The sequence below is a fragment of the Castor canadensis genome, chromosome 7 (assembly GCF_047511655.1).
Source record: "Castor canadensis chromosome 7, mCasCan1.hap1v2, whole genome shotgun sequence".
NCBI classification, from domain to species: Eukaryota; Metazoa; Chordata; class Mammalia; order Rodentia; family Castoridae; genus Castor; species Castor canadensis.
This window is the reverse complement of record NC_133392.1, coordinates 62,640,354-62,663,502: the sequence shown is the minus strand read 5'-3', so window position 1 is coordinate 62,663,502 and position 23,149 is coordinate 62,640,354. Positions and strand designations below refer to the sequence as shown.

At 35.1% G+C, this 23,149-nt stretch overlaps 1 protein-coding gene and 1 pseudogene across 6 annotated transcripts in view; one reads left to right on the top strand and one right to left on the bottom strand.

Moving 5' to 3' along the window:
* The window catches only part of Micu1 (mitochondrial calcium uptake 1), a 202,379-nt gene that overhangs the window by 62,900 nt on the left and 116,330 nt on the right, over positions 1–23,149 (top strand). For all 6 annotated transcript variants that reach the window (XM_074079103.1, XM_074079097.1, XM_074079098.1 and 3 more), the window contains 2 exons: positions 8,089–8,263; positions 14,249–14,411. In XM_074079103.1, the coding sequence (XP_073935204.1) occupies positions 8,089–8,263; positions 14,249–14,411 (338 nt within the window). The remainder of the gene's footprint in view (positions 1–8,088; positions 8,264–14,248; positions 14,412–23,149) is intronic.
* Positions 9,982–13,846, bottom strand: LOC109684924 (large ribosomal subunit protein eL8 pseudogene; annotated as a pseudogene).

Here is a 23,149-nt window from a genome sequence, read left to right as displayed (position 1 = left end):
AATACTAAGGTGAAACCCCTTGAGCAGTCAGTTCATACTTTAACAAATGAAGGACAGGAAGGTAAAACAGGTTCTGTCTGTGGGTGGGTGCCTGTGGAGGGAAGGGTAAACAGAGAAGGTGAAGGAGAGCAAATAAGGTTGATATACTTGTATGAAAGTTGAGCAATGAGACCTGTTGCAATTGTTCTAAAAAAGCTGGTAGGGGTGAGGGAGAATGATAGAGACGGGGAGAGTCTAATTAAGATATATTATAAGCTCATAAGTAAATATCACTATATCTCCTCTGTACAACTATTACATGCTAAGAAAAAAAGAAATATTACCCCCAGAAAAAGAAATAAGAAGTAATTTAGAATGTTACGTAAGAGAAACAAGTCAACATTTCTTATTGGCACAATATTTGTGATTTTTAAATCTAAAACTTCCAAAGACAAAAAAATCTACATACTGACAGCATATCTGCATATAAGAACTTTCCTAATGGATATGCTTTTGTCATAGATTCTAACTTTGTGCACATTTAATGCCATAAAGTTAAATAATTAGTCATATTCCTCTGTTGTGCCAAATAGAAGTTATAATGAGTTGAACTATAATTATTCTCAAATTTTGAAATAAAAATATGTTGAAACTTTTAAAATCTTTTCTTCTGTTGTTTTTTTGAATTGTTAAATGAACACAAATGAAATACTTTCCTAGAAATGAGATTTAAAATTCATTTAAAAATGGTATGCTATAATTTTTAATTTTTAAAATGTATAATTTAAATTACAAAAGAGCAATATGTTTATCAGGTGTGGTACCTCACAACTGTTAGTCCCAGCTATTCAGGAGGCAGAGAAATGGGGATCAAGGTTTGAGGTCAGCCCAGACAAGTTAACATTTATCTTAGCCTTTATCTCAAAAAAAAAAGCTGGGTGTGTTAATGCACACCTGTGGTCCCAGCTACTTGGAAGGCAGAGGTAAGGATCCAAGTCAAAGGTTGGCTCAGAAAAAAGCGTGAGACCCTATCTGAAAACTGCAAAAGCAGAAAGACTGGGACTGTGGCTCAAGTGGTGGAGAGCCTGCCTACCAAGCTCCAGGCCCTGTGTTCAGTCCCCAGTGCTCAAAAAACAAGCAAACCTCCAAAACCAAGAAACACATTTTACCTAAAAATGTCTAAGGTAGAAGTAACAAAAAATCTCTTCCATTTTCAACCTTATTCCTTAACAAAAAAAGTGTATTGAGTGTGTGTTTGTGTGCTGTTATTTCAAATACACAAATAAATAACAAAGTATACAATTTGGAGTGTTTGCAGGCAACAATTAATGTATTTTGGGTTAAACAATGGGTAAAAGTCTGGGTAAACTAAGTTTTTAAGTCTCTGACATGAATTAGCATAAATAATGATCCTTAGAAGTCAGGTTACTGTCAGGAAGTAATATTTGCCACATTATTACTTTGTTTTTACTCCCTCAATCTCAAAAATGATACTTTGCAATGTAGTGTGACAGATTTAAGATTTGCAGTCCAAATACCTGGATTCAGTCCTAGCTGTATTAACTTGGCAAAATATCTTAATCTGGAAGTTTGGGAATTTCCTGTTTCCAAAACAAAAGTTTTAATATTTCAGTAAACTAATAATCTTGATAATTAGTCTGCTATCTTTTTTCCTTTTATTATACAAAGAGAGTTAACCATCTTTTTACACAATCGGCTTTTTATTTATTTATTTATTTATTTATTTATTTATTTATTTATTTATTGTGGTACTGGGGCTTTAACTCAGGGCCTGCACCTTGAACCACTCCACCAGCCCTTTTTTGTGATGGGTTTTTTCGAGAGAGGGTCTCATGACCTATTTGCCTGGGCAGGTTTCGAACCTCAGTCCTCCTGATCTTGGCCTCATGAGGAGCTAGGCTTACAGGCATAAGCACCAGTGCCCAGCTACAACCAACTTTTAGATTCATTGATGTTTCTCTATTTCATGTATTTATGCTCTTTTATTATTTCTATCTTGCTGATAGTGGGTTTTGCTCTTTTGCTAGTACTTTAATGTGGAATGTTATATAATTGATTTGAGGCTTTCCTTCTTTTCCAATATAGGCATTTTATGCTCTCAGTTTTCCTTTAGACAGTGATTTAGCTATATTTCCCAAAGTGTAATACCTTATGTTCACTTTTACTCAATTCAAATTATTTCTTCGTTTTTCTTGTGGTATTTATTTATATTATGGTCTTTATATCCTCTTAATTAGTAATTTGGAAGTTTATTGCTTAATTTTCAAATACTTGGTTATTTTTCTGATAAGGGCATGATGGTGCATGCCTGTAATCTCAGCTACTTGGGAGGCAGAGATAGGAGGATCATAGTTTGAGGCCAGCCCAGGCAAAAAGTTAGCAAAATCCTATCTAAAAACAAGCTAGGTATAGTGGCACATGGTAATCCCAGCTACTTGGGAGATGGAGGTGGAAGGGTTGTGACTCTGAGTCTGGCCCAGACAAAAGTCTTGAATTGGAGGTTGTACCATCTTTCTCCCTGATTCTGAGGCTTCTGGCTTCCTGGACAAAGTCATTGTTGCCTGTTGCTCCCTAGCTTGAAAGTTCATAAATATAAATTTCTTCTATTGTTTCTGATTCTCTGCAGAACTCTCATTAGTACAAGCTCTAATAAACATTTTAATTTTATTCTATTTCTGGAATTTTCTTACCAGTAGAACAATTCCAACTTTTTCTACTCAGTGGCTTATGGTTGGAGGCTTTCTCTTTCTTAATAGCAGTTGCTACTTAATGACTCAAGCTCTAGTACTGTTGAAAATGCCCCTTTTGTTTGTTTTCCTCTATTCTTTCTTTGAATAAAAAATGTTAAATGTATCTATCTGAAAAATAATCACCTTACCCTGCTTGATTGTCTTTTAGCTCCTACATTCTCAGTGTTGCATCTTATTTCCTCCTATAATTATTTTGCTACAGTCCTTCTCAAAGTCTCTGAAAGTGAAAAGTCTACCAGTGTCAGTGGCAGTGGAGATTTAACTCCCATGACCTTGTAAGTAAGGACTGGCTTAAATTGTAAGTTACACTGTAAACGTTTAGGATTCATGACCCACCTCTGACTCAGATTCTTCTTCCATATCCATGGATACCCTTTACTGGACTTTTGTGGATGAGAGACTATCTTCCTCAGTCTTATAAACCTTCAAATACAGTATTCTAAGCTTTTGCTTCATTTCTCTTGAAGCTTTGTTATTAGGCACATTCCCGTTTTGTATCGTTATGTCTTCTTGAAGAATTGTCCCAATTAGCATTATGAAACTTCTCATTTTGTCTCTGGTAATATCTACTTTGTCTCATATTAATACCACTACTCCAGATTTCTTTCGATTTGGATTTGTAGGTTATATCAGTCTGTGTCTTTGTCTTTAAATTTCTTTCTCAAAACTGCCTGTAGTTGGATTTTGCTTTTTGCTTAAATTAATTGTGATAATTCCTGTCTGTAATTGAGGTGTTTTGACATTTTTGTTTAATGTAATTATTGACATTATTGTGTTTAAATCTACCATCTTAGTATTGGTTTTCTAGTCGTTGGATCTACTCTTTATTTCTTTTACTTACTTTTTTTTTTTTTTTTGAGACAGTATTTTGCTAGGTGGCCCAGGCTGGCCTTGAACTTGCAATCCTCCTGATTCAGCCTCCCAAGGGCTGGGATTATAGGTATTGTACCACTACGCCAGCTTTTTTACTTTACTTTGATTGTAACTGATTTTATCTTTACTGGTGGGTTGTAAGATATACCTCTTTCTGTCTTCTTTCTTGTCTCTTTTTATCTCTTTTTTATTAACATGTATTAATTATACATATTAATGGGGTTCACTGTGATATTTCCATGCATGCATGCATGCAACATTCTTCATTCATTCTCTCTCTCTCATATCAGTCCCAAGGCCTAATGCTAAGAAAGCCCTGTACTGAGCTTTTTCTTTGTTTCTTTTTCTTTCTTTCTGTCTTCCTCCCTCCCTCCCTTCTTCCCTTCCTTCCTTCCAATTCTGAAAGCAGGATTGACAAGCAGTTTCCATAAAGGGCTAGGTAATGAGTGTTTTAGGAAGTACAGGATGTAAAGTCCTTGTTACCACCACTGTTGTACTGAAACAGCAGCCAAAGTTAATACATGAATGAATGGACATAGCCATGTCTTAGTAAAACTTTATGGGCACTAAGCTGAGGGGAGAGATGATGGGGGCAATGTAACTAATGTACGATAGAAGTCTATTCAGAATTGTTGCTACAACCCCCCCCATAATGAATATATCCTAATAAAAAAACTTTTGGGGCACCAAAATTTGAATTCCATGTAATTTTCACATACTGAAAAATTCTATTCTTTTGATTCCTTTCACCTATTTAAATATAGAAACCATTCTTAGGTCAAGGGTGTATAAAAACACGTGAGAGGCTGGATTTGACTTATGGGCCATGAACTTGTCATAATCTACCTTCAGATAATGTTGTATCACTTCCCATGTATGAAAGAAATTTATAGCAATGTACTTTTATTTCTTTTGTTCTTTGTGCTATTATTGTTATGTGTTTTTACTTGTATATGCATAAACCTCATAACACAGTGTTATGATTGGTTACTTTTGCTTTAAATAGTCAATTATACTTTAAGAAATCCTAAAAAGAGAGAAAGGTTTATTACATTTACTCATACATTTTCCGTTTCTGGTACTCTTCATTCCTTTGTGTTGACCAAAGTTAGCTTTTTTTTTTAAACTTAAAAATTTGTACTTATTTGTAGCTAATTTTGTGCAATGCAGTAATGGTGTGAATGTGATAGCTGATGCTGTATCTCTACTTTGGCATGATGCCTTTTTTTTTTTTAATGAAAAACTTGAAACTGGAATGCTATAAGAATTTGTTGTGATATATGGTGAGAAATTCTTACGGCTTTATGCTATAAGTCAAGAAAAACTAGACATTCACAAATAAATCATAGTCTGTAATATAGTTAAGCATAATCATATTTCAAAATGTGTTTGAAGGAAACTAACCTTCAACCAATCACACCTTTATTCTTCAGTCTATTTTACTTGACTTCACAAATGGAACTCAGTTCTTAGAATCATCTAGTCCGAAGTTTTATGATTTTAGCATACTAATTTCTTAGATTAACTTTGATCACTTAAAATATAGCTGATTTTTCTGAAAATGTTTATTAAAATATGTAGCAAAAGTCTTTACTATAACTGAAAGTGCACAAATATGTATTGTGTTACCATAATTATTTACAATGTATTTTCAGAAAATTGCCATTCAGATTGCATACAATGATATTTCAATTGATTCTTCATATTCTGCAATTGGAAGATAATTTTGCATGTTTAGCTTTCCGTCTATTCTAGGGAAATTTGTGTTGAAATTGTTTTTCAACATAGAAATTGTAATTCTCTATGGGATCTTTTCAGTTTTACAAGCTGATTTTGGAACCAAATCTGCATTCTGCCTTCCCCTCTAGACTCAGATTTTGAGCCAAGTCTTCTCTAATATCAATGCCAGGACAGCAATTTACTCTAACATTTTCCAGCATTTCAGTCTAGCTTTGAGTAAAAACACTTCATCTTTGGCCGTTAGACCAACTCAACTGTCTTTTCAAGTAGTCTTTCTGAGGCTTAAGAAATTAACTTCTTTCATATTTCAAAGCTCTTCTGGCATTGAGTGGTCCACATTGCAAGAGAATGAACCATGTTCTTAAGAAACTTAACTCAATTTAGTACTTGTTGTTTTTTTAAAACTTGCTTCATTAGGCTTTGGTGTTTTTAAAATCAACAATTATTTTTGCTTATAAATCCACATAATTCTTTGCCTTTGTTAGTGTCTAGAAAATACTATTTTCAAGTAAATAAAATAAAAAGTATTGCTTTAAATCTTTGCATAGTCATGTGGAATAAGCATATTAAGAATTTTCTCCTAGGGTGGAAGGCATGGGTTACACCTGTTATCCCAGCTTCTGAGGAGGCAGATAGAGATCAAGAGGATTGTGGCTCAGGGTCAGCACAGGCAAAAAAGTTAGCAAGACCCCCATCTCAATCAATAAGCTGGGCATGATGGCTTTTACCTGTCATACCAGTTACTTGTGGGGAGGCCCTATGTAGGAGGATTAGTGTCCAGGCCTGTCCTGGGCAAAATATGCAACACTTACCTGAAAAATAGCTGAAGCAAAACAGGGCTGGGGGCGTGGCTCAGTTGGCAGAGTACCCACCTAGGTAGCAGGAAGCCTGAGTTTTCCTATTGAAGTACCTTAATCCCAACATACCTTTCTCCACTTCCCTTTCTGGTCAGCATGGTGAGGGCTTCTCTTAATCACATATATTGCATGCTTTCTTTGTTAAGACACTGGGTAACTTAGAAGAAAAATAATACAATGTCTAGTCTCTTGTTAATGATATTATCTATTAGGGTAAACCTTGTGATGTTGCTACTATTTGACAATTTTTAATTTGTAGAAAAAACAATATCATTTGATTCTACCTAATAGTTGAAGAGTAAGATACATTCTAGGAAAATAGGTCACCATACGTATACTAAATTCTTTTCTTTCAGCAGTACTAGAATTTGAACTCAAGGCCTTGTACTTGCTAAGCAACTGCTCTACCACTTGACCCACACTTTCAGTCCTTTTTGTTTTAGTTTATTTTTAGAAAAAGTATCAGACTTTTTGCTCAGACAGGCCTTGGACCGAGATCCTCCACCTCCCAAGTAGATGGAATTTAAGTGTGTACCACCATACCCATCCTGTACCACTAAATTCTATGTTGTGGTTCAAACAGTAAATGGTGTAGGACTTTGAAGGAATAAGTGCATTATATTGGCTAAGGAAATTAAATTGGGTTGGAAAGTCTTCATAGAATAGTTTGGCAGTTTTAATCAGCCAGAGGGGCTTCTACTGAACATTCAGTTTTTGCTTGGTATTGATAATTAAATGGACCTGAAAAGCCCAGCAGGACAGTTGTCTTCATGCAGAATTGTGTGTGTATTAGATTGCCTGTTTTTTATTCTTTAGGTTTCCCATTTCCTTATGTCCTCCTTTATTATTGTAAGAGACACATAACATAAAATTTATTTTTTTTTCAGGCCTGGGATATTTTTAATAAATGAAAACACTTGGCTTTCTATGAGTTACGATTTTAAAAAATCAGCTGTTGAGTCAAACCTGTAAAAATGTAAATCAAAACTATAACCTCATAAGCACATAGCTTTCACAGAAAAAATTTTCCATCTTAATCATTTTTATTTCAGTCACATTAAGTATATTCACATTGTTGTGAAACAGGTCTCCAGAACCTCTTCATCTTGCAAAAAATGAAATGATATGCCCACCAAAACCCAACTTTCCTGGCCCTCTCCATCCATCTCCAGAACTTTGTTAACCTCCCCAAACCAGAACTCCTTACCCATTAAGCAATACCTTCCCGTGGCTCATCTTCCCAGGCCTGGCAACCACCATTCTACTTTCTGTTTCTATGAATTTGACTACTCTGGGTAATTCATATAAGCGGAATCATATAGTACTTGTCTTTTTCTTACTTATTTTACGTGGCATCCTCACATCCTCAGCACTCATCCTTGTAGCTTGTGACAAGTTTCCCTTTCTTTTTAAAACTGAATAGAATAGTATTCCATTTTATGTGTATACCGCAGTTTGTTTATCAGTTCATCTAATGGACACTTGGGTTGCTTCCATGTTTTAGCTATTGTGAATGATGATGCTACGAACATAGGTTACAAGTATCTCTTTCAAGACCTCACTTTTAGTTCTTTTGGATATCACTAGAAATGGGATTGTTGGGTCACATAGTTGTGTTTTTAGTTTTTAGTTTTAGTTTTTGTTTTTTGGCAGCACTGGAGTTTGAACTCAGGGTTCACATATGCTAGGTAGACACTGTTAATGCTTGAGCTACTTTACCAGCCCTGTTTTTAGTTTTTGAGAAACTTCTTGTAACAGGTTTTACAAATTTCATTGCTGTTGCTCATACTAAGTTGTACCTGTGAGTGCTTGTTTGGCTAATATGATGGACTTTATGATTAATATAGATTTCTATTTTGCATATTTAGGGCCCATGCAGAATCTCCACCATGTGTAAACAACCTAAAGACTGACGTTGGTGATAAAGGAAAGAACAAAGATGAAGGGGAAGTTTGTGACCATGAAAAAAAGGCTGAAGATACTGGAGTTGAGCCTTGTACAGAAGAGAAAAAGAAGAAACGTTCTGGATTTAGGGACAGAAAAGTATGGAACAGAATCTTACAAGTTAACCCAAACTATATACTAAAGTAGAGTAATACAGTTCAATCTCCTTTATTATGTATTTCACATGATTCATATTTCCTTCTAAGTTATTCACCTCTTTGCTATTTTCCACCAGGTCTCAAGCTAAAGGTACTCTCAAATGTGAAGTCAATGGGAATAGTTAAACAAATCTTGAGTTGGTAACAAGGATTAGTATATTCTTCCTTAGGTCTTTCAATTCAAATACTAAGGTGATTCTTGCTTTCTGGATCTTCTCAGTGCTTAATGTTTCCATATATATTGAGTCTTCGTGGAATTTCTGATTAAAAGTTGTATAAAGAAAGTTAGATATTTTTGGAAATGTGATTTTGAGAATACCAAGTAACAGCATAAACTTGGAATGAGTGTCATGTTGCATGTAATTAACACAACCTGCTGTTTTGTAGCTTTTCCTGGGAGGAAAGCTACAAACTCCCTCAGAGGAGTTTCAGTTCTACTGTAATAATGCCTATAATAATAGGCATTTGAGTTTAGTAGTCATGAGTGATGAACAGTCAAAAAGATGAATTTTTTAGATGTTTATCTTGTTAAGATTAAAATTCAGAGCCAGGCACCAGTGGCTCACACCTGTAATTCTAGCTACTTGGGAGGCTGAGATCAAGAGGATTGCGATTTGAGGCCAGCCCAGGCAAACAGTTCATAAGAGCCTATCTCCAAAATAACCAGACCAAAATGGACTGCAGGTTTTCCCAAGTGGTAAAGTACCTGCTTTTCAAGTTCAAACTCTAAGTTCAAACCCCAGTCCCACAAAAAAAAAAAAAAAAAAAAAAAAAAAGATTAAAATTCAGGGAGTTGCCTTCAATCGATGAACTATAACTGATACTGTAACATGATGAGTTATTTCTGTATTGTGTATTATGTTGTATGTATTTGCAAGAATTCCTTTGGGAAATTTAAATCTTCTTTTTGGTTTTAGATGAATCAATAACTTCATTTAGATGAAGTTATTAAATATGTCTTTTCAACTCCTAAATCCATTTCTGATTGATTTATTTGAATTTGAACAAAAGCTATGTACCACAAGTAAATCATGAAGTGTCCTACTTTTGTGCTCTGAGTGAATTCAAAGAAAGTTCAACTTTACTTTGTGCTAGCAGTTTCATTTATAGTCATACTTTGCATCTTACAAAGTAAAGTTAAAATGACTCAAATTAATTTATTTTTTTATCCTGCGTCTACTTTTACTCCTGTCTTCTCCGTAGCAGATGATAATGTTTCATGCTTCACAGAAAAATTATCAGTGTGATTTATTTAATTTCTAACCTTTAAAACTATAAAATCTATCTAATCTATGTCTTAAATAATTATTTATTTTACTAAAGTCTCAGAAGAAGAGCGATCTTTTCCCTATTCAAAGATAATCCTTGCATTTGTCATTATGTCTCTTATTTTCCTCACTCTTTGCCTATTCATTCTTTTACATAACCTACATATAAACATGTTATGGATTCTTCTGTCAATAACTTTAAAAGTCCTAAGCTGCATTTTAAAATCATACATTTATTTTAAAACTCTAGTATCCTTTGAGTTCAAGAGTTTGATCCATTTTGCCAAGAGAATGCACCTCTTAAAAGCTCTTTATATGTGTTTGATGAGTGAATTGAAATGTCCTTATTTTTAAGCAGATGGAATCTTACTTTAAAGAAGTTCTTCTGTATTTGGCCAAAATCTTTCATGCAATTTTTATCCATGATTTTATTTCTGCTATTCAGCATCACATAAAATGTCTGAATTTTTTTTTAAATAATTTTTACTGAAAAATAAAACATAGATTTAGGAAACCACAAAATGGCTTTCTTTAGTGATCATTTCCTTTCATTTTTTGGAGGAGAATGTGTATTATTTTTATGTAGAAAAAGCTCCACAGTATATACTTCACCCACAAGTTCTTTAGCCTTTGCCTTTTTCAGCTTGGCGATATGAGCCATGGATTTTGGACCCAGGACATTATCTCCCCTATGACAGCAGAACTTATCATATCTGTCACTATAATTAGTACTGAGAATATCTACCAGCTTAGCAAGAGTACCATTTTCTTCAGAGTTAACCTGTATGGAGGTAAATGGTGGTACAGATCTTCCTGTGGGCCAGTTGTTCCAGCCTAGCCTGCCCCTTGATAAATCATTAGGTAACCCCATCTCATGCATGACACAGATCAGCAGGAAGAAATCCAACTCAGTGGGATTCATATCATGTGCAGTCACCATCAACTAAACCTTCTAGGTGGTAACAGTATTAACCCCTTTCAAGGACAGGTGATCTCCTAGTGGAGACATCCCTTTTACCAGCAGCTTTCTTCTCAGCCCAAGTCAACAGTCTCTGCGTCTTTTCTTGCTGCATCTCTGGTCTGTACTTGTGGACCAGCTTAAGCAGTTGTGTAGCTGTTTGGCAGTCTAAGGCTTAGGTAAACTGGTCAATCACAGGAGACACTTTTGGCCACTTATACAGGAGAACCCTCTGCTTCGCAGCAAGGTATAGTGGGATCATTTGACAAAGTGAGCCCCTTTGGGGCTGGATGTCCTGTCCAGTAACCAAAATTATTAAATCTATTTTCAAACAAGGGATTTATCACCTTGACTTCTTCACCACAGCAAGATTAGGGCCACTTTCTTTCCTTTCAGCATCTTGGGCATCCAAATGTTCATCCCTAGACATATAATTTAATCGTACCTGTTTTGATGTTATATCACACACACCCTTTTTTGGTGCAGAGTATTGAGCTCAGGGTCTCATGCATCGCAGGCATACTAAGCACATACTCTACCATTGTGCTATACCCCCAAGTCTAATGATATGTCTTTTAATTCTCTTAAATTACAAGTGATTGAAGCTAGGCCATTTAATCTTTAAAGTTTCCTATGGTCTAAATTTTACTGATACTGCTTCTTAGTACAATTCAGTATATTCTTCTGTTCTCTGTATTATTTGAATATTAGCAACTGGATTCTGAGGCTTGATCAGACTCAGGTTTGAGGGGCTGAGGATGTAGTACAGTGATAGCGTACTTGCCTAGCATGCCCAAGGCCCTGTGTTCAATTCCCAGCACACACACACACACACACAAAATTCAACTGGACAGTCTCAGGTTTGATCCCTGTGGCAAGACTAGAGGTGGTATTATTTTTTGTTATCAGGAAACACCTAATGTCTAGTTACTTTTCTTTTTGTGATATTAGCTGTGGGTGTTTAATGTTAATTAAATTGTTAATTCATTGTAGTTGCAAAATGGTGGCATTCTAATATCAAATCTTTTTTTGTTTATTAGACTATTTGATAAAGAGACACATCCCTCTGTTACTTGCTTATAAATACCACCTGGCTAACCTGGCTATTTTTTGGTGCAGTTTACATAGGAAATATAAGGTCTGAATTGACCCAGTTAAGTTCAGCAATTTTATTGAAGACAGGTATCTTAACATCAAGTGGGAGGGGGAACAAGAGTAAATAGAGTGGGTGAATATGATCAAAGTACGTTATGTGTATATATGGAAATATCACGATGAAATCCCTTTGTACAATTAATATATGCTAATTTCAAAAAGTAAATAAAAATGCTCAAGAAAGTTTGAAAAAGTAAATAATTAAATAAACTATTATAATTCTCTTGGTAAATATTTTTTCTCTCTTTTTTGGGGGGTGGGGCAGTAATGGGGCTTGAACTCAGGGTCTTGCGCTCTAACTGCCTAAATCACACCTCCAGCTAAATCTTTTCTCTTAACATCCTCAAATCCTTCAACAATCTATCTCTGCTTTCAAGCCTTCATTATCATGGATGGAGTATCCTGAACTCTTTTATGTCATAGTTTGTTAGTCTTCCACTTAAGTCATTTAAAGGGAAGTAGTTCCATCTCAGTTGATATGGAATGTTCTTAAGTTACAATGCTAAGTAAAATAAAAAATCAAATTTATACTATATATATATATATATATTAAATTCTACCAATATGGGAGTATATTAAATCTATTTCTTTTCTTGAACTGTTGCTTCAAAATAAAACTTCATAGGCACATAAAACCATTGGTTTATATTAATGATGTAGCATAAGGTACATACAGTGGCCCTAATTGTCAAATTAATAATATTTAGCAATAGAATTTAGTGACTCTTGTAACAATCAAATAATTTGATTTTTTCAGTCTTAAAATCCTTGACTTTTATGGCGGGGAGCACTGGGGTTTGAACTCAGGGCCTCATGCTTGCTAGGCAGACCTTCTACCACTTGGGCTACTCCATGAGCCCATTGACACAACTTTTTAAAAGCTGTCTTGACAGTAGTTACAACTTATATACATATCTAAACATTCTAAACTTTCTTTTTTGTTGTTGCTCACGGAAAGAACAAGAATACAGATGGCTTCAAGAAAGGCATTTCTTCTATAGCCAGTATTACTCAGCAGACAGCTATAGTCTGTATAAAATGTCTTTAATATAAGACTCATAGCCAAGTCTAAGACTTCTTAGTGGTGGAAAATCTTGCTGTGTTTACCATGTGCATCAATCTTTTGACTAAGTCTCTCTGAAATCTACTTAATTTTAGTGCATGTTAGAATTGAATTATTGTCATATAGAATTACAAATTGTCATTCCTTTCTCAGTTATTAAAAGCACATCTGGTAGTGGAATCAAGGTGATGGTTAAAACAGCTACTGCCAATGACTTCAAGTGACATCTAGCCAGGACTGACAGTTACATAATTGCTGTGTTAATGTCCAAATTTAAAACATCAGTAATGTTTTTCTTAATGTTAAATGATCTACTTTATAGTAGCACCTAGGCAGGTGCTTTACCACTTGAGACACTCCACCAGCCTTTTTTGCTGTGGTTATTTTTGAGATGGGGTCTCGCTTTATGCTGATCTGGACCACGATCCTCCTATTTATGCTTCCCTGTGTGGATACATGCCACTGTGACTAGCCATTGGTTGAGATAGGGTCTCACAAACTTTTAGCCTGGGCTGGATCCTCCCAATCTCTGCTTCCCAAGTAGCTAGGATTATAGGCTTGAACCACCGTGCCAAGCCCCAACTCTGCCTCTTTCTAAATATGCTATATGTAGTCAACAGCCATACCACCCTGAATGTGCCAATCTCTTCTAAATACGCCATATGTAAAAAGGATAGCTGGCACAGTCTGTTTAAGTCTATAGTCAAAAGTAAGTCTACTAAACAATGTATGCACATGTGAATAAATGAATAATAGAAACATTTTTTAAAAGTCTATTACCTCAGACCTGTTAATAACTGAGTGTCCATAATATATAATTTTCTTTTCCTTTTTCTTTGAAAACCTGTTAACTATTCAAACCTATGAAATCTTCAGTGTGTTTTCTTTTAGGATCCTGGAAATTACAATGAAGTAAGAACTATAAAGTTAGTCCACATATCTTTTTTTTCTTTTAAAATGTTTGAGGCAGGGTCCCATAATGCAACTCAATCTGACCTGGAACTCACTGTTGTAGCCCAGACTGGCTTTAAGCTTGAGATGTTCCTGCCTCCACCTCCTAAGTACTAGAATTCCAAACATGTACCACCATGCAAGCAAGTTAATCCCTTTTTTAAAATTCGGTATTTAAGAGCCTAGAGGCCACTATATATGGCATTGCCCTCTGTTACTGAAACATTTTGAATTCTCTTAACATCTTTCACTTTTGCTAGCTTTCAATTCTTTAAGAAATTAGAAAATTCTTCAAAAAGTTGTTAAAAAAAGTTACATAAGCATTACTTCAACTGGAGTATGAATGATATTGCAAGAAAGGAATTGAAGTTTTTTTAAACCAAGTTTATTTGTAGTATAAACATCTAATTATAGAAAAGGAGATTTAATAAAAATTCCTCCAAAATAGGAGGAGAAATATATATAAGAATTGGTGATTAGATATTATGAACATTCTTAATTTAGTAACACCCTCTAAATTTCTAATTTTAGGTGATGGAATATGAGAATAGGATTCGAGCCTACTCCACGCCAGACAAAATCTTCCGGTATTTTGCCACCTTGAAAGTAATCAATGAGCCTGGTGAAACAGAAGTGTTTATGACTCCTCAAGATTTTGTGCGATCCATAACACCCAATGAAAAACAACCAGAACGTAAGGTGCTAAAGTGAAAAATAAGATTGAGATTTATTTTGTTGTAGGCTGTTTTTATTTTATCTATATATTTCCTAAATTTTATAGGTCCATGCAATAATTATGTTTACTGTGCAATTAACTACTAGATGTCAGGCATTGTACTAGGTGTTAGGCACATAAAAGAGGGGAGAGTACGTTCAGTGTAGCAAGGCTTAGGGGTTGAGGACATTGTGTCCCTGCAGCTGAGGTTCATTGTCTATAATGAGAATATATTATCTATGCATTATACACATGACTGCTATCAAGTTCTTTTTTAGTGAAGGAAATAAAGACAAAATAAGTAATTTCAGGAATATGGAATTTTAGCATGTATTAATTGTACAAAATGGTGGATTTCATAATGACATTTTCATCCATACATGCAATGTACTTTGATCATATTCATCCCTTTATCACCCTCTCTTCCCCCTCCCCAACTTCTTTTGGTCCCCCTTCAAATTGTCCTCCTTATGCTTTCATATCCTTTTTTGTTTTGTTTTTTAAATCTAAGTTCTACCTATGAGAGAAAACATGATACTTGTTTTTCTGAATGTGTATTTCACTTAACATGATAATCTCTGGTTCTATCCATGTTCCTGCAAATGACATAATTTCTTTTTTTGTGTGTGTGTGGTTCTAGGGGATAAATTCAGCCTTGCTAAGCCAGCTACCACTTGAGCCACTCCACCAGCTCTTTTTGCTTTGGTTATTTTTGACATAGGGTCAAAAAAATGTCCTATGTGGCTTTATGCCTGGACTGGCCTGGACTATGATCTTCCTATTTATGGTTCCCATGTAGTTGGGATGACAGGCATGTGCTAAACATGCTCAACTTGTATTAGTTGTGATGGGGTCTTTTGCCCAAGCTGGCCCCAAACTGTGATCCTTCCGAACTCCAGCTTTGAAGTAGCTAGGATTATAGGCTTGAGTCACCGCACTCAGCCTCATAATTTTATTCTTTATGGCTGAATGATACTCTATGGTAAATATATATACCACACTTTCTTTATCCATGTACCTGTTGAGTAGGCATGTAGGCTGACTCCATAACTTGGCTTTTGTGAATAATGCCACAATAAACATGGGTATGCTAATATCTCTATTGTGTATTAACTTTGATTTCTTTAGGTATATGCCCAGGAATGGTATATCTGGGTCATACTGTAGTTCTATTTTTAGTTTTTTGAGGAACCTCCATGCTGATTTCCATAGTGGCTACACTAATTTATATTCCCACTGACAGTGTATAAGGGTTTCTTTTCCCCACACCCTGCCAGCATTTCTTGTTTTTCGTTTTCTTGATAATAGCCATTCTGATTTGGGTGAAATGCAATCTCAATGCAGTTTTGATTTGCATTTCCTTTGTGGATAAGGATATTGAACTTTTTTTGTGTACTTATTGGACATTTGTACTTCTTTTGGGAACTATTCATTCAGTTCATTTGCCTGTTTATTGATTGGATTGTTTGTTCTTTGGGTGTTTAATTTTTTGAACTCAGGGCCTCATGCTTGCTATACCCCCCAGTCCATGGATGTTTAATTATTTTAGTTCTTTATAAATTATGGGTATTAATTCCTTGTCAGATGAATAGCTGGCAAAGATTTTCTCCAATTCTGTAGGCTATCTCTTCACTCTGGTAATTGTTTCATACGATGTACAGGAGCCTTTTAATTTGATTCAATCCCATTTGTCAATTCTTGCTCTTATTTACTGAGCTATTGCAGTTCTATTCAGAAAGTCATTGCCTATGCCTATATCCTTAAGTGTTTTTCTGCAGTAATTTTAAAGCTTCAGGTCTTAAATTAAGGTCTTTGATCCAAACAGAGTGAGAGACAGAGATCTAGTTTCAGTCTTCTACATATGGATATCTAGTTTTCCCAACTCCATTTGTTGAAGAAACTATCTTTTCTCCAACATATATTTTTGGTACCTTTGTAGAGAATCTGATGTCTCTAGCTACATGGACTTATTTCTGGGTCCTCTATTTTATTTCATTGGTCTATGTCTCAGTACCATGCTGTTTTTGTTTGGATCTGTGTGATTTGAAATCAGATATTGTGATACCTTCAGCATTGCTCTTTCTGCTCATGATTGCTTTGGCTACTCAGGGCCTTTTGTGCTTCCCTGTGAATTGTAGGATTGTTTTTTTGTTTTTATGAAGAATGTCATTAGAATTTTGAAGTGGACTGCATTGACTCAGAGATCACTTTTGATGTAGCCATTTTCATAATATTAATTGTGTGAAAACATGAACATGGGAGGTCTTTCCATTGTCTAGTGTCTTTACATTCTTTCTTTAGTGTTTTATCATTTTTCATTGTAGAGGTTTTTCACCTATTTGGTTAGATTTATCCCTAGGTATTTTTCTAATGCTATTTCAAATGGAACTATTTTCTTGATTTCTTTCTCAACATGTTCTTTATTGGTATATAGAAAAGCTACTGATTTTTGTATATTGACTTTGTGTCTTCTACTTGATAAAGTTGTATCAAATCTAAGAGTTTCCTAGTGGAGTGTTTAGGGTTTTTTGTTTTTGTGGTACTGGGGTTTGAACTCAGGGCCTCACGCTTGCTAGGAAGGCACTCTACCACTTAAGCCTCTCCCCAGCCCAGTATATCTGGACCTGTCTGTCCTTTTATGTCAAGTACTGTTTTTTTTTTTTAATGAAATTGGGTACACCAACATTCAGTATATATATATATTTACAGTTGGTATAATATTGATGGATTTTTCCCATTTATTAATATGTAGTAATCTTCTTTATCTCTTCTGACTAAATTTGGCTTGAAGTTTACTTTATCAGATATGAGTGTAACTATTCCTGCCTACTTTCGGCTTCCACTTCTTGTTATATTATTTTCTATCCTTTCACTTCCAGTCTGTCTATGTCTTTGCCAGCGAGGTGTTTTCCTTACAGAAAACAAACAGTTGGATTTTATTATATTTTTTAATTCAATCAGCAGTCTCTCTCTTTTAATTGGAGAATTAATTTAGAGTTTCTGAGAGGTATTTGCTGATTCCTATAATTTTGCTCGTTTTTTTTTCTTGGTTGATTGGAGTACTGTTTGTTCTTTTCTTTCTCCCTTTTTCATCTTAGGAGTATACTACCTATAGCAAATGGGAGAAGCAGCAGACAGACTGAACATCATGGGAAGGGTGAGCGTGAGGAGGAAGACCTTTTGGGGAGTAGATTTTTTAAGGGTTATCCCATGTCTCCTGAGGAATCTGTAGCATAGCATGATGCTTTGGGCGAGATATGCTCAGAAAAGAATTGAGTGGGCTTGTATCTCTTACTGACCTTTGCACTCCATGCATGCAGGAGGTAAAAGTTAATGCAGAGTTATGTGTGGCCTGAGCCTGAGCCTAGAGCCAGTTTGCAAACACGGGGTGAGGTTTCCCTTGCCTTTGCTTGCCTTTCTTTCCCTTTTCTTCTGTCTTCCTTTCCCTTTTCTTTTCTCCCCATTGTTTTTTGTTCCAGAATTTAAGGAAATCTTTATCAGGCCATTTGATGACTACTTAGGTAATAATTAGAACAGAAACTGCAGGATGACATATGACAAAGAATAAAATCTTTTCAAAAATACTTTGGAAAAGTCACTGAAGAAACTTTTACTACAGTTTTCAACAGCAGCAACATCAAACCCTGAGAAGAGGGGAGAATCTGAATTCCAGGCTTAAAATATTTAAAATACTCAGTTTTTAATAAAAAAATTACACAGCACACCAACAAAGAAAGTTTGACCCATTAGCAGGAACAAAACAACTTAATAATAACCACCCCTAAGGAAGTTCAGGTAGGAAACCATAGCAGTATACCAGCACATGCATCATAGGAGTTTCAGAAGGAGAAAATAAGGCATTTCCAGAGAAACAAAACCTTAGGTAGTTTGTTGCTAGTAGAACTAGCATTTAGAAAATTCTAAAGAGACTGCTTGTGGCTGAAGTAAAAGGACACTAGATGGTAACTCAAGTCATAAAGCAAATTTTAAAATATTAAACACCACTGAAGGTAACATCATAGATAAATATACAAGCCAATACAAGTTGAACATCCCTAATCTAAAATCTGTATTCCAAATGCTCCAAAATCTGAAACATTTTGCCCAACCTGACACCACAATTGGAAAATTGCACACCTGACTTCATGTGGTAGGTAGCAGTCAAAACATAGATACACTGAAAATGTTGTATAAAATTACCTTCAGGCCATGTGTAAAACATGTACTGGAAGCATAAATGAATTTGTGCCCAAAGTGTACTCTCTTCTCCAACTGTGTTGAATGATCTGTTCTGATACACAAACTATGGCTTCTCAGGTAGCCTAGGAAGAATTGAGCCCTGGTGTTCTCTATAGTGCTGATTAGCTCAGTAACACACCCTTCAAATGGCTTTCCTCCCTCCTGTGTTTCACTTTCCCCAGACCACACTGATTCCCTACTTTTTAGGAAGCCTAAGTTGGACATTCATTTTTGAAAGGATGTAGGTCATTTGAATTACAGGATTTCCCACATTCTGCATTTTACTGATTTCATCCCTATGGTGTATTTTAACATGTTCCTCAATCCTTGGTGTTTCACCCACATAGAAAGTACCTAAAAAGAATGGTACCAAAAAGGTCATTCTCTGAATGAACTAATAGGAAAGTATTTTATTCTTCCTTGTATGTTCCTTTATTTTACTTTATTTATGTTTTTGAGACAGGGTCTCATTATGTAGCCCAGGCTGGCCTTGAAATCAAAATACTCCTACTTCATCCTCCCAAATCCAGGGATTATAGACATGTGCCACCAAGCCTGGCTATATTCCTTTATTTTCTAATAGACTTCATATATGTTCATTCAACAAGTATTGATTGATTAACTATCTGCTATAGATTCAGGAATACAATTAATTTCTGCTTTCATAAAATAAACTCTTTTATAATAAGAAAGCAAGAGATATCAAAGCTTCTATTAATTACATTGAACTTTAGATTTAGATCCTTTTCATTTGCTTTAGCACCTTATTTTGTGAAATGTGGAAGGAAGAAAGTAAAGGATTGCAGGGTATTCTCCAGATTTTATGATAGTAAAATATTTTTATTCCTGTCAAATTATTATACAGATAAAATCTAACTTCTGTCAGTAACTTTAAAGAATATATTTTGTTTCAAGTATGATAATGAAAATGAGCAAGACTTTAGACAGGCCACTGAAGATTATTTTGTCATTTAAGAAATGTTATTTTTATCCGTTGGGAAATACTTGTGTTCTAGTTGCCTCCATACATTCTGGCATTTAACTTTATAATATGTGTGTGTGTGTGTGTGTGTGTGTGTGTGTACATACATACATAGTGTGTATGTATATATATTATTTGTTTACTTTCGGGGTACTGGGAATTGAAGCCACAACTTTGAGCATGCCATGCAAAAGTGCTCCACCACTAAGCTACATTCCCCAACCCCATCTTTTAATTATTGGAAGATCTATTATATATAGAAGAGTCGCCAAATGTCTTATATGCCAAGTACATTTTTGGTTTTCATGAAAAGCCACAATAATGAATAGTTGCTTTTCCTGTAAGATGATAATCCTGAGGGGAAAGTCTGATATATTAAAATAATATTCAATGGAAAATTGGCTTTTAATTTGCTCATTAACAGGATTTCCCACAAATGACATAGCAGAAGTAAAGTACATATTATTTCTATATGAGTTGAAATAAAGAAGAGTGAGACTGTAGATTTTCGTTTGAATTTCTGTCATCAGATGGCTGGCCTCTAGCCAGTAGCTCATATTTCACTTTGTTTTGTTATGACTTCACCGTATCCCAGGATACCCAACAGATCTAAATTTGTAAGTTTAAGTTTTAGAACTGCTCAAAAATAATCACGAAGCATACACTACATAAAGCCTTAAAGTGAAGCAGTTTGAAAATGAATAAGGAACTAATGAATTCATAGAATAAAAATGCTATACGGAATATAAAAAAAACTGTAGAGTGATCATAGTTAAGTAGGAATCACATTAAAAGGAAAAAAAATATTCTATGTGACTTGAATATGTCTCATCTACCTTTCTGTAAAGTCTGTGTGTCATCCTGGGTATAGTGAATCAAGCAGTTGTTTCAGGTTCGCGTTGTTATAGCATAACTAGTTCTGCATAGACAGTCAATGATTTAGGTAATCAGCAGCATGGGCAGAGTTTTAACAGTTCCATATACAAAAACTTGAGCTTTGCTCAAAGCAAAGCAACCCTATTGTGAAAATAATCCCTATTTCCTTTCTACCTATAGCTAACTGGCTGACCCTATTCATCTTTATGGTAGGAAAAAAGGGTGTGAAAGGGGGAAACAGATTTATCATGATTTAGTTGTCCTAGACTCCATATTTTCTATGATGACCCTTCATGCCTTTGAAGATAATCTTACCTACAGCCCCTTTAGGTAGCGTACACTTGGTTATATAGTACAGTAAATATATTTTTAAAACATCTTTGCAGTAATGTTTTCTCCACTTACCTACTGTATTTTCCTTTAACTTTCAATCTCCTGTAATGCTGTTTCTTACAGAATAGGAGTTGCCCAACTACAACTGCCTTTTTCTGTACAGCCAATGAGCAGAGAATAGTTTCTATATTTTTGAATGAGTGGGGGAAAAATCACAAGAAGAATATTTTGTGACACCCAAAAATTATATGAAATTCAAACTTCAGTGTTCATAAAAAGTTTTATGGACATAGCCATTCATTTATAGCTTTTGAGCTATAGGAGAGTTGAGGAGTTATAATAGAGACCATATGTGTCCTATAAAACTGAATCATTTACTACTGATGGTCCTTTTGCTGAAGAAACTTGCTGACCCCTGATATTATGTGGGCACTGAACTTGGGTTGTATTTACATGGAATCTGTGAGTCATGATATTCTTTCTCTAAAAATCAATATGTCATTATCTTGGGTTCCTAGTACAAGGGTTCTGAAATCTAAGCACCTTCTAATGATATTAATATTTTTAGACATCAGCTGATGTGCCCTTATACAGAGAACAGTAGATTTTTTTCTTAAAAGCCCAGATAGTAAATATTTAAGGTTTGACAGGCCAAGACGCAAAATGATGAATACTATTCTTGGCTTAGTAAAGGAAAAAGAGAACACCACCACCAACAACAGTTGATTGGCTGGATTTGGCCTGATGGCTACAGTTTGCCAACTTCTGTTAGGAAGATTGAGAGAAATAGTGATATGTATTAAGAACAGTATCCAAAACAAAGCAAGTGGTCAGTAAATGGGAGCTCTTTCCTAATATTATTGTGTTTCGATTAACCTGCTGATATGAATGACTTCAGAGTATCTGCTGAGCAAGATTTAAGGGGGAAATATGTAAGTTGAAGTCAAATAGGAAGGTCAAACTAAATTAGTTCTTGGATCTGTTACAGTTGTAGAAATAGCTAACCACTCCTAATAATTTTATCTGAAGAAAAATTTGGGGTTTAGGTATCTGATAGCCATTGTGTCCTGGATTCATCAATCATCATAAATTTTTTTTAGTGGTATAGGGAATTGAACTCAGGGCCCTGTGCTTGCTAGGCAGGTTTTTTATTACTTGAGCCACTCCACCAACCTTTTTTTGTTATTTTTGAGATAGGATCTTGCATTATACCCAGGCTGTCCTAGACCACAATCCTCCTGTTTGTGCTTCTCTGCGTAGCTGAGATGACAAGCGTGCATCAAGCCACTGGTTGAGATGGAGTACCACAAACTTTTTGTCTGGGCTGAGCTCAAACTGCTATCCTCTCAGTCTCTACTAGGATTACTAGTAGCTAGGATTGCAGGGTTGAGCCACCATGCCCAGCCAACCACCACAGTTTCATGACCTTTGTATACCAATTCAAAGTATCAGACGTATACCCCAAAGTTAAATATATTACGATATATTGCTGAAATCTGAAACTGAGCCATCTTTGATTATATAAAAGATTAACATTTAGTAAAGGCCAAGACATAGATTGTTATAGACTGTTTGTAAAAGCTGATAAAGAGGTAGCTGATATTTTGCCATTCAGACTCTGGACTCTGACTAAAGGACAGACAAGCATTAATACTTGCTTAAGATTAAGATAATGCTCTTATTCCTCTGGGTGTTTTATTATGATTTGTTATGTTATAATCTAAATTATATATGTTCTACAAATATATTTTGTGTGAATCACAGAAAATGGGCTTCATCTAATTATGAAATTGCCTTGAAGTCTGTCAGTCACGACTTGCACAATCTGAATTCATTAAAATAGCCACTTGTGATAATTCAAGTTAACAGTGGTGAAACCTGCTGAACATGTATGTGAGTGTCTCTTTGTGGAGTGAAATTGTCTCAACTTTTACATTTAGGCAGAGATGGCATGTTTATTGGTTTATGTTGCTCCATTGTCTTGTTGGTGAACTGGTTTAATAGTAGGATAGCTTGGGTTCAAAGAATTGTAATTGTCTAAACTGGTGACAAGGAGTAGAGGTTTGAAATGAGGAAGACATAATATGTTGAAAGAGGGGATGGGAGGAGATCTGTGTTGTTAACATGCTGACTATGTCTCTTTTAAAAAATTGACATAAGAAGTACATAAAATTACCAATTTAACCATTTTTAAATGTACAGATAATTAGTGCTAACTAATAACTTAAATACTTTTTTAAAATAATTTTGCCCCTTTTTTCCTCCCACTCCCTTTCCTTCTTTTCTG